Genomic DNA, 19,608 nt, shown 5'->3' with positions numbered 1-19,608 from the left:
ACGGGTATCGAAACGCGGATTCTAGCGTCGTAAGTCCGCAAACATACCGCTGTGCCACTGAGGAGGGCTACTTGTACTGGACATCATGTTAAAAATTGTCAATATATAGTCAAATTATTTTATATATATTTTTAAAAAAATCACCTTCAATGGCCACAGACGTCTCGATTAGGCGTGTTTCAGCATTAGGTGTAGACATGTGTTAGTTTGTAAGAAGGTACCGCAGTAGAAATATGTACCAATATCAATATGTACCGCAGTAGAAATATGTACCAATATCAATATGTACCGCAGTAGAAATATGTACCAATATCAATATGTACCGCAGTAGAAATATGTACCAATATCAAACAGGAAACTCTTCCTTCTCCACAAAGTGTTTTTGTCATTTAGGAGTATTTTTTAAAACTTACTAAAGTAGCAGATTCACTTATGATAACCTCTTAATAATTAGGGGTATAAACAATAGTTTGTTGGTTGTAACAAACGCAAAAGCTCAGTGTCTGAATTGTTTCTAAATAAATGAACATTAGTAACGGTAAAGTTTGTAATATTAACATTGTTAGCAAATTCTAAGAGCTTGATAAAGAAAAGTAGCTCAAAGTTAAACGATTCCTCAAATAAAATTTTTTTTTTTAGAATATATGAACTAAAGTGATATGCGTATTACCGTAAGTTTCGTATTTAATTGACATATTCAGGTTCTTCTTTTTTAATTGTTAATTAAGACTACGAATCATTTCAGAATGGATTACGTGGTGGGAAAGTTACGAGAGTTACGTACGTCACCCCGAAAGGCATCAAAAAATATTAAATCACATAATTCACCAAGACAATCTCCGTGTAAAGGTCAAGAAAAACATGTACAATCAAGAAATTATTCCCCCTATAAAGATCAACAGTCATCAGAGCATGTTCTGTGTCCAAAATCATCAAAATTGTTCGGAACAAAAAATTCCCCAAGAAAATCCCCATGTAAAGGTCGACAGAGTGAAGAAAATTCTCCACAAAAGTTTAAGCTGCCACGAAAGTATTCCCCCTATAAAGAACAACAGTCATCAGAGCATGTTCTGTGTCCAAAGTCATCAAAATTGTTCGGAACAAAAAATTCCCCAGGACAATCCCCATGTAAAGGTCGACAGAGTGAAGAAAATTCTCCACAAAAGTATAAGCAACCAGGAGAGTATTCCCCACGGAAAGATAAGCAGTCATCATGGCACATTCTGTGTCGAGGATCGCCAAAACTATTCGGAAGAAAACATTCTCCAGGACAATCCCCATGCAAAGGTCGACAGAATAGCGAAAATTCTCCACAAAAGTATAAGCAGTCAGGAGAGCATTCCCTATGGGAGGTTCAACAGACATCAAGATACGGTCTCTGTAATACGCAACAGATAACAGAACAACTAAGTTATAAATCACAGGAGAAAACAAGATTTCACCTATTTAAAAATCATCTGCCTGAAGGACAAGTACCGATTAAAACTCAACATACACTTGAACAATCTCCACCTAAATACCAACAGATTCTTGATAATTCTCCGAGTAAAAACCAACAGAAAACAAAGCGCTATTTATACAGACATCAAGAAACAATTGGGCATTCTCTAAATAAAGCTCAACAGACAATAGAGTGTTCTCCGCGTGAAAGTTCAAGTGGAAATTCACGGTCAAAAGTTCGGATTTCTTTCGACTGTAGCGAATACTCGCCAATCAACTCACCAAAACACATATTAAAAAAGCATAATTTGTTTGAAAGTTCTCCGATAAAAACGCAAAAGTTGCATCAGTACTCTTTGCAAACTCAGGAACTGTGCCCTCGTTCCCCCAAAAACTTACTTAGCATGTGCCATCATTCTTCTATAAAGTCTCGTGCATTACCATCGACAATAAAGTTTTTGTACAATAAGTCTTCAACACACTTTTTTCATTCACATGACGTTTCATCATTTACGTCATCAGACTGTTGCAAGCATTCACAATCACCCTTTAAGTATCGTGGGTCGTCTAAAAGTGATAAACGACACAGTTTTAAAGAGCTACCCAGCAAATATTTTCCAGTGTTATATTCAACACCTCCTTGGAAAGCGAATTCTATTGAAAGACTTAATAAGGCAAGTATAATCCTCTTTATCTCCACTGTTTTTATATTATTTTCTATTTTTACCATCTCTGTACATTCTTGTACCGGGTGTGGCCTAGTGAAAAGTATTCCGAGATTATAGATCAATTTTTTATAATTTGTGTCAGGTTGCCGCTAAAATGCCTCTCCGCATTTTGGCGCTGTGGGTGCGTTAAAAGAGTGAGGGTCAGTTCCCACTATCTAATCTTACAGGAGTTGGCAATAAGTGCTGTTCATCAGATGCTTTCCCTCTAGTCTATTAGACCAAAAACCAGCTGCCTTCCCTCTAGTCTGTTTAAAATTAGGAACAGCTAAGCGCAGGCAGTGCTTGCGTAATTTTGCGCGACGATTTTAAAATAAAACATTTAGCTCAACCGTTTATTTATTCTCGGCTAAACAGAACACGCCTTCTCTTTGTGGGGAAACATTCATTTTCTTGTAAATTTCTGTATAGTTTTTTTGTGGATTCAAGGTTCCAACCAGGTTGCAAAGTTCGTGCTTAATGATAGCTGAGCACAAGAAAAAATAATGTAGATGTTCTTAATATTTGGAAAAGTTGTTGTACATTCAAATCATTTCAAAGTTGTAACAAAGGCCAATGTTAAACACAGCTCTATCATAAAAGAGAGTTTGATTATTCACATACTGAGGCCTCGAATAAACCAAGGAAGCTCAAGTTACTCACTTAAACGTCTAGTCTGTACGTGAATGAAAGTTTTATTCTAATCGTTTAATGACAATATTGGAAATTGTTGATTACAATTAGCAAATCTAAAAATTGGAACGTATATCAATGCAGGCTATTAACAGTTTATTTTAGACAGAATTACAACAAAAAAGTAACTGAAGTTATTTTAGTAACCACAGAACAATGAGACAAACAGGAACACATTCTAGGATTAAAACTGAACTGATGATGATGATGACAAAACCTTGTCGAAACGTTGTACATGTGCTGTTATGTTAAACTTACATTAAAGTTTTTCTTCGTTACTCATTCAAGCCGTCTCTAACCATTATTTTAGAACTATCTGTTTGTACCAGCCATTTCGTCCTTTTTAGGTACACATCTGTTTATACTGGTGACTGAGTCCTTTCTGGTTAGACACCTGCTTACACCGTTTATCTTGTTCTTTCTGGATACACATCTGTTTATACCGGTCATTTCTTCCTTTCTAGTTATACACCTGTTTATACTAGTCATTTCTTCCTTTCTAGTTATACACCTGTTTATACTAGTCATTTCTTCCTTTCTGGATACACATCTGTTTATACCGGTCATTTCTTCCTTTCTAGTTATACACCTGTTTATACTAGTCATTTCTTCCTTTCTGGATACACATCTGTTTATACCGGTCATTTCTTCCTTTCTAGTTATACACCTGTTTATACTAGTCATTTCGTTCTTTTTAGACACACATCTATTCTTACCAGTCATTTCCTACTTTTTGCGTACACGTCTGCTTACACTTGACATTGCATTCTTTCTGAGTACTCATCTGTTTATACCAGTCATTATGTTTTTTCTGGGTACAAATCTGCTTATACCAGTCATTATGTTTTTTTCTGGGTGCATATCTGTTTATACCAGTCATTTCTTCCTTTCTGTAACAGTCGCACGCGTCTTTTAGACAGAGATTTGCATATATCAAATCAATAAGAACAAAATACATTTCGTATTTTTAGAAACCAATTTCATGTCAATTTGCTCTTCACAGTTGATTCAAAAACAGGCTGTACAAACGTTTTGAAGTATCATTTTGTATCAGGTGTTTACCACCACATTTGAAAATCTTCACATACAGCGATATTTAGATTTATAACTTTTTAAAATGTTGAGTTCGTGATAAGAATACCAAATAAACCAGCTATGGAAACATTGGCCACATTTTCCCTACATTAATTTTAAAGTTTCTCTATATTTTAAGGAGTAAATGGCCTTTCTGAGACATGTTATGAAATTTTAAGATACGTTTTTGCTAGCTTCATTATGCATACCTTTAACAAATGTATTAACCCTAAGGACTATTGGCCACATTTTTCCTACATTAATTTTAAGGTTTCTCTATATTTTAAGGTGTAGATGGCCTTTCTGAGTCATGTTATGAAATTTTAAAATACGTTTTTGCTAGCTTCATTATACATATCTTTGACAAATGTATTAACCCTAAAGACTATTGGGCCTTTTAAATGTATTTGGTCATTACACGTATTTCCTCTGAGTTTTTTAAGTGGTACATGGAACATATATAATTATCATTGATAATAGTAGCCACACTATAAAATCAACATTTAAAATTGAAACAAATTGTCCAAGTTTAAACTTTCAATTTACTCAGACCTATAAAACATAATGAAATATAACTCTGTGCGAGCTTGTTTTGGGCGAGAATTGTGTATATTTCTATTTTGCAATAGGTTCATTTCTTCAGGCTCATTTTCAAGATCGATTAGTGCTTCAGTCGAGAGACACTCAGTTTTAATTCTATTTCTCAGAAGTTAAATAATCCTAATATAAATCCACTGTAAAGCCTTGATTGCAAAGTATATAGCACGTTATCGTACTAAATATTTTATTACATAAGTAATATAAATTCTTAATAGAACTCTCTTGAGACTAAGTAAATTCATTCGTAAAATGCAACATTCGAGAGTGTTATGAGAACTGTCATTAAACAATGTTTCTCGAAAAAAAATTATACAGAGTGTTTGGGGAAATGACGCTATAATCCCTAAACCTAAAACTTATTTTAACCAGCTTTGCAATTGAATTATCAATATTTGTCTTTTGCAGCATCTTCTAAATATTTTTCCTTAAAGAAACAGAAGCTCAACAATGTATAAAATATTCACAACCCAAACTAATTTTTTTATTTCATAGACTATAGAATTTCACGCACACATTAGTTGGGCACTTTCACATTTTTTTAAAGAAGATTTTTCTTTAGAAAACGATAAAATTGGCACTTCGGTGACTCCTGGTGATTAATAATTATGGTATTATTCAAACGTTAGAAGACAACCCACATCCTTTTTGTCAGTATTAAACTATTGTAAAATGTACGTTGTTTCTAATTATACAATACAGTAGCTTGAAATATAAATAACAGGGAAGAGACATCCCGAGGCTCACCGGGTTTCGATAGCCCATTGTGTAGTTTGAGGCCCACGAGCCCCCCCCCCCCCGAATACATGCATATCTGAATTATAGTATTGTAATTTTAGGACACTCACCAAATTATAAGATCCCCCAAATCCAATACCATTGTATCAACTTTTATTTTACTAGAATATGCAGATTTATTGCACTACGACCAAAGTCATTCAAATATTTCTTAGCACAGTTAATTTCTCTCCAGATTTGTGAAGACTACACAGCATTAGGATAAGAAATAAACAGCACACACATTAGTAAAGAAATGGAAATATTTTCCAGTACTCGATTAATAATGAAAGAACAAAGTCCATAACAGCGTCCAGTGGCTCAGCAGTACGTCTGCGGACTTATAACACTACAAACTGGATTTCAATACTCATGGTGGGCTCAGCACAGGTAGTCCATTGCGTTTCTTTGTGCTTAACTATAAACAAACAAAAATCCATAACCGAAGTTCCCTCTCAAATGTTCTGGTGTAAAACTGATCTCAAAGAGACACCAGCTGCAATAAAAAGATTGGAATTAGATCTTACACAAATACTGCCCTAACTAATTCTTTGTTATCAACCTGCTTAGATCAGCTAGCTCAATATAACGAATTCGTGTGGAATTCTTCTTATTCCTCGAAATCTTGAATCAAGATCTACAATAACAATGCTTAAGGTTGAATTACATAATATAGTTCTAGGGCTTTATTCTAGACCCATCAACCTCTGTTCGTCAGATATGTAATTAAAACTGCATTTTGTTTGACCAACAAGCTTCTCTTTGAACGTTGGTTCGGTGTCTTACTTTGGAGCGAAAGTGTCACCGTCTTTCTTGACTTCATTAAACTAGTGTGTAATCCAATTAGCATCTCTTAGGGACATGTTTTTACATTAAAAAGTTTAAAAGCCATATTAACTGCATTCGGATCTTTGTTAGAACCTAACTAAAATATCAGATCTTTGCTAGAACCTAACTAAAATCTCAGATCTTTGTTAGTAGCTAATTAAAATCTCAGATCTTTGTTAGAACCTAACTAAAATCTCAGATCTTTGCTAGAACCTAGCTAAAATCTCAGATCTTTGCTAGAACCTAACTAAAATCTCAGATCTTTGCTAGAACCTAACTAAAATCTCAGATCTTTGTTAGTACCTAATTAAAATCTCAGATCTTTGTTAAAACCTAACTAAAATCTCAGATCTTTGCTAGAACCTAACTAAAATCTCAGATCTTTGCTAGAACCTAACTAAAATTCTGAGATCACATTTCGTTCTGTTTTTTTTTCAAATTAATTGCTTTGTCACGTTCATAGTTCTCCTTTCTTTCAAGAATAATTTTAGTTAAGATATTTTAATTTTCACAAAGCATAACAATACAACCATCAAGAAAGTCGACATATCAAATGAGTTGGTTCCAGCTAACCATTTGATCGTTTGTAAATAAAGCAGGTCCCATCACTTGATATCTTAGCCAAACAACAAAATTTCCCAAAGCATCGTAAAAAACACTCCTTTTCTGTGATGCTTCTGGGATAATCTAAAACATATACAGAACACAACATCTCCTTAATCCTTTATTGTACACCTACGTTACTCCACTCATGGTTGCAGCGCCGTCGTATCCTTGACCATAGCAATTCGATAAGAGCAAATGGGAAATTTGTTTTTCATTAAGATTTTGGATTTCTGTTTCAATCCCAGTAATGGTCTCTTCTTTTATTTGGTGAAAAATCAAGAAGATTGTTAATAAAATTAATTTTCTCACGTCTATCACTGTGTCTTTGTGATTTTAAAACAATGGATCATTTTGCTTCATCGATCAACTTTAGAAATGTAATTAGTCGCATCCATTTAAAATGTAGTAAAATGGTAAACATAAGTCACTTTCTAAGAACTTTAAAAGCGCTGTATAATTTTACAGTACGACTTAGGCATTTCAATTTTCCATTGAACATGCGAGTGAGTCACTTTATTATGGAATCAAGTTCAGCTATAAGCCCCACTTATAATAACTCTACCATTTCTCCCTTCACCAATTTTTCACAATTTCCTAAGAAAGCCGTGACATTTATTGCCAAGATAAAAAGTTATTTTCATTAGTCATAGAAGAATATACTTCCAAAAGATCAATTTCTCTTTCACGTCGTCTCAAATGGCCTAAGAGCACACATGTTGCAATATGCCTTCTGGAACACTCAAGATCCTGTACCTTCTGTCTAAGACCTTCCACTCGGGCATCCACTTGAATCACGATGGATGGTACGCTAACAAGGTTCACAATATACGCAGTTCACTTGTTGTTTGTCTTGGGAAAATAAGCCCTTTGTTTGCAGATCTGAGTTCTCTGATAAATATTTTGTACTTTTTATCTTCAATATCAAAGGGAAAATTGCAAATAGCTTAGCAAGGACGGTTTCACACATAGTATTCCGTGTATGTAAAAGATAGATTTCATATAAGTGGCAATGTTTTTAAAATTACTATGGCCAGGGTCGACTGACGTTTGTGGCACCTTTGGCTGAATGCTTAGGTTACGTATTATGCCATATTTTTGTGTTCTTATTGTTTATTTTAATGATATAAGTTCTTACTCGGTTCAGATTTTGAGGTCTGTACAGCCTATACTACTTCTATTTCGTTTTAATTTCTCGTACATTTAAATCACTTCTTGTGCAAAGTTCATCTATCTTACTATTAATATTTTCATTTTGTGACGTTCCAGTTGTGGGAGCTAATTATGTATCTTAGCCTTATTTATTGGCCATGGGAATAGGTTTCATAGATACCAGCACTTACCACAGCACTATCACTTATCAGAGCACAGTTTCAGCTTAAGAACTTTACATATAAACTACATACTTTTAAGTATTTAATTTTATGTCTTTTGAATCACCACGTGTTGATGCTACAATGTGTAACTTGTACAAGCAAAGGTGAAAACAAATCCAAAACTATAAATGACACAGATAGGCTACAATTTAAAAGCTAAATGAACAACAACCGACAATAATATAAGTGTTGTCAACTGTAAAAAACAAGATCAAAATCAAACATTTATATCTGCAGGTACAATTGAAATAAAACTTCTTATATGTGCAGGTATATATATATATATATATATTCAACATCGTTTCGATAGCTGAAAACATTTAGTTTTAGATTTTTGTTCCCTTATACTACATTTACAATTTTTTTTAAATAATATGTTCACTTAATTATAATCATTCAGGCCTATCCTGAGATATTTAAGACTTTTAGAGCTATATTATATGTTAACTGGTATTTGTTATTAACCCATTACATTCCTTTAAAATTACATTAAAATTTAAACTACAAATTGCTCGTAATTATTAGACTTTGTCAGAAACTACTTTTTAGTAGTATATATAGTAATGTAAATAGGTGGGTGTGTTTGGCTAAGGATTCTTCTACAGTGGGTGTCTCTGACTTGTCGGCGATAAATTCGATAATGAACGAACACCATGCAGGCCACTGTTTTTAAAATAATATATATATGTTCGAAACAAGTGAAAGGTAGGTACAAAAGTATTTACACTATGGAGATTATAGTTGTATCTTACACACAATACAGCTTCTTTCTTCATGTGAAAAGTCCACTTAGGTCAATTCATTTGCTTTAGAATTCAGTTTACAAACTAAACTATTTCTCTATTTTTTGCAATAATATCCGTGTATAATTAACTTGCTCTGTAGCGAGAGTTACCGCGGTTGTGTCCTGAACTTATAATAATCATCTGATTTTCGTACTTCCAATAATCGTCTGCTCTTCGTACTTTCAATAATCGTCTGTCATAGTCTACACAGGCGGGTTCAATTAGTTTAGAACACCCTTTGACGAGACAAGTTATTCTCCTTATCACTTTTAAACTGTTAATCTCACTGTAACATAACACCAGTTAGGCCATTCACTCCCACGATTGTTAACTTTACGTTTTCTAACTTTTCTCTGACCAAACTTCTCTTTCATGTGACTTTACTTTTACTCTATTTTCGCTCGTCTGGTCGCAGTTACTTATACGTCTATCACTTAGGCCTTCTAGAAATCTCCATAGCCTCGACATCAATGAATTAGAAACACAAAATAAATTAATTAATAATACTATCTACACTAAACAGTCTTTTATATTTGACAGACTTAAAAGTGCTGCCTTAACATTTAAGGCACAGTCGGGAGTGGAGGGGGTTACTATTATTTCGTTGCTTCTCAGAAATACACTTTTCTAGAACACTGATGATAAAATTTAGCCTTCAAAGACAGTCCTATGTTCGTTTGTTGTAAAAAAAAACGATGTTCTTGTACAAGAAATTTCGTAATTGTTGATATATATATATATTGTATGCACTGTGATTGATTTTCAAATAAGATTAATGGAATGCATCTTTTTGTGGGAATCTCAGTTCTCGAGCAGCCATTTAGTAAAATAGACTTATTCATCATAGGATTGTGGAAAATAAGACTGAGTGATAATTCTTTTTTCATTTTCAAAATTATTTTCAAGCTGTTTTAGCGAGAGATGGTTTATTGATGTTATTTATTATAATACATTTTTCAATCAATCATAGTTAGGCAAGAAAACCAGAAAACCTCTGTGTTGTACGTCAACAACTTATTTTGATTGCGTACGTCGTTTGAGATGTTTTTAAAAATCAGTTAGTAAAACGTCTATATCATTATATCTTTATAAGTTGATCATAGAAGTAGATTAAAATTAAATTTGATTTAAAATTGAATATATAACTTATTTTGAGTAAGTTTATCAAAGTGCATGAAAATAATTATTTCACAAATTACTATGTTTTAATAAATTTCAGTGTAATGCTTACATTATTTATGTACTTTGCGATCTTTTGTAAAATCTGGACACCTAATAACCAGAGTGTTTGAATATGCATTTTAATAAGATTTAAATTCTAAGTTTCTTAGGCCAAAAAATAATAATGACAAAGTGACTTTCTTTACTAGCAGGTGTCTCTGAGTCGTCCATTAAATCTATATTATCATGATGAGGACATAACTACTTGGTATAGCCAAAGTGAATTCGTTACGAGCTGTCTACAATGGCACAACATTTTCCGAGATTTTCATGGTTCACCTCTTCTTGTTTTGTCCCACCAGGTGACGTAAAACCCTTTTTAGCTTATCATGTTACTTATCTATCAGAATAATGTGAAATTAAGAAATATATTATTAATATACTATAATATTTTCTTTCATATCACTATATCTTAAACAAGCACAGTCGAATAAAAAGAAAAAAGCATAAAGGCCTTTAAGCCATGTTTAGCTGAACTTCCCAAAAGATAAAGTGATTCAAAGAATAAACAGACAAGTCAAGCTTCGATGCAAATGATTCGATGATAGTTTCAAGCCTTAACGGCCACTTAACATCCTTGGCGAATGTAAAGAAATGCAATAGCCCTATAACATCGTTTATAGTTATTATCTGCATCTCTTGTATCAATCTACAACCCAGTTTTTGAAGAAAAAACAAGACTGGGTGAAAGGTTTTAAATAATAATTGAAAGATCCGAATATTTTCACTTTTAATACAATGGTAAGTGTATTATATATAACTAACTAACCCGTGTTATTATTAGAAACATTAAGTTAGATAAACACTCATCTCTTCCATAATCAGAAAGCCATTTGAAATATATCAGTTTCAAATTGTATTATTATTATCCTAATCTGAGCTTTATTTTGACGTAAAATATTATTACATCATTATCTTAATACCCTACGTTAAGTCTGGCCGAGTGTGGCCCAATAGATAGTTAGCATTTCGGACTATGTATCTATGGGTCTATTATTCACGTCCAGTTACCGCCAAACAATTAATAATAATAATTGCGCTCAGGACATTGGAACGGTGGGTGTATTATAAGGACGATGGTTAAATCCCACTATTCGGTCAGAGAAGAGTATTTCAAGAGTTAACGGTGGTTACTGTTAATTAGCTGTCTTCCCTCTAATCTATGAGTTCAAAATTAGGGACGATTGAGGCACATGTACGAAAAAACATCATACTTAGTGGCGTTTAGATGAAAATTTCTAGCATAACACAGCTCATACTTTTTAACATCTGTGTAAAAACGTTGTGTGAAATAGAATTTAGCTATAAATTATTGGAAAGTATAGCACGTGGAAATAAATGAACAAAAAAAATAATAATAGATTAATTTTGGCTTCATTGCAAAACTACACAGTGTGTCACAAGACCAGTAGCGTTAAAATATAAAGCTGGCAAAATATATCTAATGATCTTAATAAGCTAAAATTAAAATATAGTTACTGAGCTTAATAAGCCAAAATTTAAATATATCTAGTGATTTTATTAAAAACACCTTCTACTTATGTCGTTTTTGAAAATGAGTAGATCAAGTATTTGTGAATTTAGTTAAACATTGTTGTTGTTTTCTCAGTGCAAGCTACACAATGGGCTACCTGTACTCTGTCTACCACAGAGAATCGAACCCCGGATTGTAGCATTGTAAGTCAGTAATATTACTGTTGACACATCCGGGGAACTAGTTAAGAGAGAGAACTGATATTTTGTTAAAGATAACTAATTTACTACTTATCATTTAACGGAGGCAGCAGTCATTACCTAGTGTTCTTAATTTTACATTCAAAAAAGGGAGAGAAAGGGGGATATTGACTGCAAGCCCTTATGAAAGATTACGTATTGTAATTTTCACATTACGACCATCGAGGCTTAATGTTCGTTTAAACTAGGTCTATGACTCTTCTATAATAACATAACATTAAAGTACAACAATGGACTATTTGGTCCATCTAGGCTGTCCTATCCACTAAATTAATTTAAACCAGAAAAGCTGAAAACCAACCCTTATCATTCAGATATATATCAAGCTCTCCATTAAACTCCCTTAAAGTAACTGCATCCACCACATACGAAAGTAACCGTTCCAGTGACTAACCACCATGTTAGAAAGATATAGCTGTTTTAGCTGAAGCTGACTCCTACCCTACAAAAGTTTATATTAGTGTTTCCTAGTATTACCATTCTCACCATTAAATATGAAAAAAGGGTGGTGCATTAAACCTATCAGTACCATTAACAATCTTAAACACCTGAATCACCCCATTAACTCTTCTTTTTACGAAAGAAAACAAGTTCAGAAATATTAACTTCTTCTCGAATGATAACTGTTCTATCCAGGGTACCATCCTAGTAGCTCTCTTCTGAACTCTTTTCAGCAATTTAATGTTCTTTTTAAGGTAAGAAGCCCAAGACTGAACACAGTATTCCAAATGTGGCCTAAACAATGACCAACATTATTAAAATTTTTTTAAACTTGTATTCAGTATTTTTGCATATACAACCTAAAATCCTGTTTGTCCTGCTACTAGTAACAGCACATTGCTTGGATAGTTTAAGAGGTTGATCAACCAGAACTCTAAGATATTTTTCTCTCATAAAACTGTTACGGTTATTCCCATCAAAATGCCCCTCAGTGGCACAGAGATATGTCTGGGGACTTATATTGCTAGAAATCGGGTTCTGAACATTGAGTAGTTAATATATTTTTAAAAACAACGATACATTAAAAAAATAGCACCTATATGAGTCTCCATGGCAGAAAAAGAGCTCGTGCACTCAGTGAGGGGCTTCAACTGACCAGCAAAAGAAGGAGAAAAATAAAGATCCAAAGTCTAAACACCGAGCTGGTAAATGACACATCCATGAAGAATACACCATAATACACTGGAAAGCATGCAGTCAATTCTAAGCTGAGTTCACGTGGATAGGATATGACCCTGCCCAGGCAGGGGAGGCAAGATCTGCATAAAATAGAGCCTGAGCTCTTTACGGGTGTTTAGCTTCAAAAGCACGAAACATGAAGTGAAATGATCTAGGCAGCAAGGTCAGTCTCACACACACTTCACTTGGTCACTTTCACAAGCTTATATCTGATACAGGAACCCAAAACATGGTAACACCAATCATTTATAATAATGAATGTACCCCACACCATACAAATGAAGGCCAAGGCAAGGTCTTCATATGCAGATACATTAATGTGACTAAGGTGATATGCAAGAGAGTTTCAAGCTAAGCAGTCCCTATCCAAGCAATTACTACAGGTGAATATGAAAGTCATTTTAATTTGGGGGAGATACACAGAGCCACAAACGCACCTAAGGATGAATCTCTAAGTTTATATTGTTAAGAATCTCCACTTTTGAGAAACTTAGAGAAGCCAACCTGTTGAAGTAATTGTCAAAGTAACATATAGCAGGGCAACAGGTAGTATCCTTGATATATGGACTGATACCAAATCCTTACCCAAACCCACAAAGGATCACTCTCATTTTAAAGTTATTGAACCATTGTCCTACAAAACATCATTGGCAAGATTCCAAAAGAGGTTGTAAATGAATGTTGTAACTAGAAGGCTTGTCTATCAGATTGCACCACTACTAACATCATCGTTAGATTGTTATCATGAAGAAAGAGAAACTTTGATCAATGTTGCTGAATAGGAAGAGTATGAAACTGATCATATCTTATCATTAGAATTAGATCTGGAAGATGTCTGAAACACAGTTCAGCTGCACTTTCTTTCTTAAATAATGCAAAGAACATGCATTCGCGTATCATGTTTAAGATGGGTCATAGCTGCATTAACAGAAGATACACTATAAAGCATGTAAGCTGACATTCAGACTGAATCACCATCAATGGTCTGTCTCAAGTATTACCATAACCACCTTCTCAACCATGGATATAGCCAACCTTCGTATTCCAACCAGATGAAACAATAGCACTATGCATAAGATTGATGGAGCAGTAAAGCTTCTTACAAGCAGCACAAAGATGGAAAGAGAAGCCATAAATCAAGCTCTACTCCTGATTGCGGAACTCAACATACCACAAATAAACAGTGTCAATAACAATACTATTTGTGACTGAATGGCAGGCAGTGCTTGTATTTTGTTTATTCGGGTCTATAATGGGAAGGTCATAGACACTTACTCAAACAAGTGGTCTGTAAACTAGATACCGTGATCAGTGTTATAGAGAGCCAAGTAGAGTCGAGTTGAGCACTAGACTAAAATTCCAGGAACGTGTGCAGGTCAGCTGTCATATAAAAGGTAGAATAACTTTTGCTTTTCTTAGCTACACCATACGATATTTTATTTTCTAACAGCTTCGCACTCTCTGAATGTTGATGAAGACTTTCCAAGGTTGTCATTTTCACCTTACTAGGGAAAAAATCAATATCATGCCAGTAGAGTTGCACTGATTTTGATATAGAAGCTTTAATTTTATCACTGCTCAGCCTTTCACAGATATTCAGGTGGTGATCTTATCATGCAGCTCATGTGGAGACCAACCACTTTGAATTTTATTCAGTAGTGGTCATTAAAAGCTGAAGCAAACTTTTGGAGAAATTGAAAACAGTAAAATAAAAATGAGTAGAAATATTAATATATTAGATTAATTTTACTTTGTCTGTTCTAGCATGTCACAGCACTGACCAAACAACAGAAGTATGAAAAACAGCTTGATTTCTTTACGTTATCATTAAAAAATTAACAATTGTCCTAGATATAGAATATATTTAAGGAAGTTGATTTTACGTTGTGAAGGGAATGTACAATGTACTTGAACCCTTTAAAGTCATTGTATACTTTAAATAAGTGAAAGATAGCTATATAATTTACACTCAGCTACTTTGGCTATTGTTTGTATACAATACTGTTTTCATACTGTGGGACCATTTCACTTACTGGTTGAAGGGAAGTACAAACTACCAGAAAAGTTTGAATGTTCAAACATTCTTCACAAACACGGAGACAACTGTTAATTTCCTGGTTGATTAGTAAAAGCTAAATAGATTACTTTTGTCTACCTTGATTTTAATATATAAAATACAAAAAATGCATAACTTTTAAGGCCAATAAAATAATTCAAAACTAAGGTAACATTTAGTCAAATTGGTAAGTAAATAAGGTACCTTTAGGATCAGGGTCAGAAATACCAAGGCATTTGCTGAAGAGGTTTTCCCCAATGTTCATGTCATTTTTATGGCAAATGGTGTTTGTATGAGCAAGATGGTTTGCCCAATCTTGAGCTCGAATACACAGCTGAAACAATGTAAAACACACATATTACTCAAGCATAACATTGTTGTTTAAAAAACAACAACCCTGAAATGGTAATGGTACAAATGTGGTAAGTAACAGAAAACGATATGCTTAATGAAAAACCAGAAACTAACCTAATGCCTATATATGTGGGAGAGTGGAAATATAGAGCATGAATGGACTGTAACAAAGTGATGAGACTTTAAAATCATTCCAATATAACCTGCACAACCTCTTCAAAATGTGTTTAATATAATTGTTCATTGAACATATTTTCTTTTTCATTATAAAAAGATATGAATATAAAATTGGTAATATGGTAAAGTGAGTTGTCAGTTCAACAAAGTCAATTATTAGACTGCTTACGCTGTTAGTTATTTAACAAGTAAAGTTTAGTTCTGTCAAATGTCATATTCTGGTTATAATAATTTAACACTTAGTAAATAAATTATACATTTTGTATAAAACCATTTTTGTTAGTTGAAATTTGCACCTGTAAGATCAGGTTCAGTAGTAAAGTTGGCATAACAAATGCTCTATGTCATTTGATTTTTGTTTTGATACAATGCATGGGTAAGTTAACAATGAAGTTTGTACCCATCCATCATAAAAATAGTTATGCCTAATAGTTTCAAAATAGTGTAAGCGTCTCAATCATAAGGCTGTTAGATCCAAAGCACATTCTTACTCTCTGTTACTTTTTAGTCTCTCTTGTGTAGGAGGATGATGGTTCATCTCAACAGTCGGGTCCAAATACACATATTTCCATAGATGCTGCATCTGCCGACTTGACAATATGTTTTGATATGGAATATTATGAATACACATTTCATTCTCCAACTGCTTGAGGCATATGACAGTTGAATGGATGTCTTGTGATATCAACTTTTGTACATGTGACTTGTGTCACTTTTCTAGAGAGAGATCATTTTTTATTATGTTGTGCACTGTCGCCTGGGGCACGTGGATGGTTTTTGCCACTGCCCTTTGCACATTTTTTTAAAATTATACATGCGGGAAAAATTTAATTGTTCATTCTTTTATTTTTCTATTAGATAATCAACTTGATATTTTACAAATACAGTTCACATAATTTTCTTTTTTTAGGAGACCAGGTGGCTAGGTATTGGTACCAAGAAATCAAGTTCTATGATTTTTATCAAAAGCCATCGCTGCTACATGTTAAAGCCGGTAAGTATGTATATTCTATAGCGAAATGCAATTTATCTGATTAGATGGAACGTCTTTTATCTTATCTTTCTTTATTTTCTGTTAGACAGGACTAATACTGTAAAGTTTTATGAGTTTTCTATTTCTAGACATATGAATTAATCTTTTATTTATGCAGGTCACTTTACACAAATGATTTGGAGAAATACACAGGAGTTCGGAATTGGAAAGGCAAGAACTCGATCTGGAAAAATTGTAGTGGTTGCAAACTACAGACCTGCCGGCAATGTGATTGGTCATTTCCATCAAAACGTCTTCCCGCCTGTCAAAAATAAGGAAAAATAGGACAAATGAAGTTCATTTAGGACTTCTGAGGATTTGTAAAATAAATCTTTAAAGCAAGTAGCGTTACTTTAAGGTTCATATAAGCAACGATTTTTTATTTTTAGTAGACATAAGCAATTTTTGTCAAAGTTATAAGATAGCTTCTAAAGAAGGCATGTTTTCAGAGATGTGTTGAATTTGATTTTCTTTCAATATGAAAGATAAATCTCTTGAAAAGTAATAAAAATCTAATACAGTAACAAAAAATATTATAGTTATTAGGAAAGAAGGTTTTCCAATACAGAAAAACATATTCAACATAAATACATTTTCATGAGATTTTTCTTTCACTAACGACAAGAACCTCCAAGCTGTTTAGAAGTCAACAGTTATTGAGGACATTGAACATTTAGAGTTTATAGCCAATTGTAGGGCTAATTTGCACTTTAAAGAGATAGTAGTTAACTTTATCTTCGTGCCTTTACAAAAGAGGAAGTCTTAAATCTTTAAAATAAATAATCAAAAATGGATTAAAGATTACAACAAGTCCAAAGGTAGTATAGAGAATTGGACTAGAAAAGCATGTAATAAGGCAGAAAAAAAGTTATTCTTCTTATGATAAAAATGAACGAGCAAATTAATTTCTTGGTTAAATCTATTTGGCTGAATTGTTGGCGCAATAATAGATAAGCTGCTTTCACGTTACTGCTCACACATTCCTTGTTAGTCAGTTTGTGAGGGTATGACATCCATTTTCAGAAAGTGACTAAACTCATGAAACGTGCTGCTCACAACGAAGTTTGTCCAATTTGAATACAGGATGACTTTCGCTTCGGGTGATATTTCTGTGATATATTTAATTTTTTCATCCACTGTTTGGTTTGCCTTGCTCACAAGCATGTGATTGATTTTTTTACAACTGTAAAAGAACATAAATCTGTCTGGTTATGTAAAATCTCCCAACATATTTGTTATTAATTAAAATAGCATTTTGGTAACGTTTCCTTCGACACAATAAAAAAACTAAAACAGTATTTATGTGAGAGTGTTTAAAATAAAACTTCAATATATTTTGGTAATAGCCTTTCTGTCAGCTTCAAATACTGAAAAGCTCCGTTTCCATGTTTAATCTTAAGAAATGTGTATTAAGTTTCCACGTTTAGTCTTAAGAATTACGTGTTAATATTCAAGCAAACTTCGTTTCAGTATTTTCAGTTATTGCTCAAAATCGATATCCAAGTTGAACAAAACTAATACCTACTTCATGCAAAATACAACTGAATTGAATGATATGAATGTTCGTGATTCAAGTACTGCCATAACTAAACACATAAAATTAGAGATTTTAATTTTGGGCATAATGTGCATTTCCCAAAAGCTAACCATACTTGCAACTGAATAAAAACATAACTTATCGTAGTTTGTTATTATTGACAATCATTTAATTTAGCTCAGTAAAATACTGGATCAATATATATTTTATGTATTTCATCATGTTATCATGTGAATTTTGTTTCTTATGAACAAATCCATATTATATCTAATGTCAGTATAACGCATACTTTTTTAAAATTCGTATTTAATGTATTTTATTTCTTTCGGCTAAAGGCCTACTCTCTTTACATGAGTTATACTTTTAGCTATATCCAATTATAGATTATGGAAGGTCATTAGTCGAAAACCAACGAAGTTGCTGATTAAAAATTACTTTGCTTATATGTGGCTAGGAAAGGCCTAATCTAAGCATATAATTGAAGAAAAACGGTATCAAGGAATTTCGCTAAATAGCTTCGTATTCATAATATGGCAAGAAATATTCTATCTGTTCTTGGGTAGGTCTAAGTTTAAGGCAGTTTGTTTAGAAATGTTATTCGAATAACTTCAGCAAATCTAATTAAATATATTTCTAATTTTTAGACACATCAGAAGTGTTATCACAATCCATAGTATATTGCAATCCATAGTATCTTTGTGTAGTTTTATACATGGTACACTATTAGTTTTGAAAGCACTTTAGCATATTTTGATGAGTGAATTACATAATTTGTTAAATTATACGCTCTCCTATAAGATTTGTTTCTCTGAAACATAATTCGCGCACTAGTGTTTACAAATAATTATTAAACTTTGAAATTATTTCAAAATTATACATAAATATCTGAGCTCAATAAGCAATTTTAACATTGAATATACAGGGTGGTCCACACGTAATAGGACTTTAGACCAGAGTTTTCCAACCACCAGGTCGACACCCAAAATGAGACCCTGTTTATTTTGAATTTGGGAGGAAAGAAGCATGAAAAGAGTATTATGTATGTATACGCGAAACATGTAATCCGTTTCATTAAAATAACCAAACGTGATGTTTACTTAAAATAATATGTGAATTTTCTACAGTAACAGAAGGAGATAAACTAACATCCCCTAGTAAAAGTGGTAATGCATCATTCATCGTTGATATAAGTTATGTTATATCAAATAAGGGAAATTTCTCACTTACTAGTGTATCCTTATACTTTTATATTTCAACATATTGTAAATATTATATTTATACTCCATTAGTTTCTTTTATTGTAAGTCTCTGCTGGGTTTATGATGCCAGCCTTGAAAAGGAAATATAATTAAAGACTAAGCCTAAATCTGAAAACAATCCAAAAAAGGTTAGAGACCACTGCTTTGAGCCCATATACAGTAGAAATATACTTTCCAAGAG

The 19,608-nt window shown here is 33.1% G+C and overlaps 1 protein-coding gene across 1 annotated transcript in view; it reads left to right on the top strand.

Annotated features, from left to right (window-relative positions):
• LOC111085548 overlaps positions 1-16,916 on the top strand; it is a 36,014-nt gene extending 19,098 nt beyond the window's left edge. Inside the window, exons 3-6 of the mRNA XM_022384634.1 lie at positions 746-2,114; positions 10,251-10,400; positions 16,457-16,592; positions 16,750-16,916. Coding sequence (XP_022240342.1) covers positions 747-2,114; positions 10,251-10,400; positions 16,457-16,592; positions 16,750-16,916 — 1,821 coding nt within the window. The 5' untranslated portion in view covers position 746. The remainder of the gene's footprint in view (positions 1-745; positions 2,115-10,250; positions 10,401-16,456; positions 16,593-16,749) is intronic.
• The last annotated feature ends 2,692 nt before the right edge of the window (positions 16,917-19,608 follow it).

The sequence above is a fragment of the Limulus polyphemus genome, unplaced genomic scaffold (genome assembly GCF_000517525.1).
Source record: "Limulus polyphemus unplaced genomic scaffold, Limulus_polyphemus-2.1.2 Scaffold461, whole genome shotgun sequence".
Taxonomy (NCBI): domain Eukaryota; kingdom Metazoa; phylum Arthropoda; class Merostomata; order Xiphosura; family Limulidae; genus Limulus; species Limulus polyphemus.
Note: the sequence above shows the minus strand (reverse complement) of the source record. Positions and strands in the feature narration are given on the sequence as shown.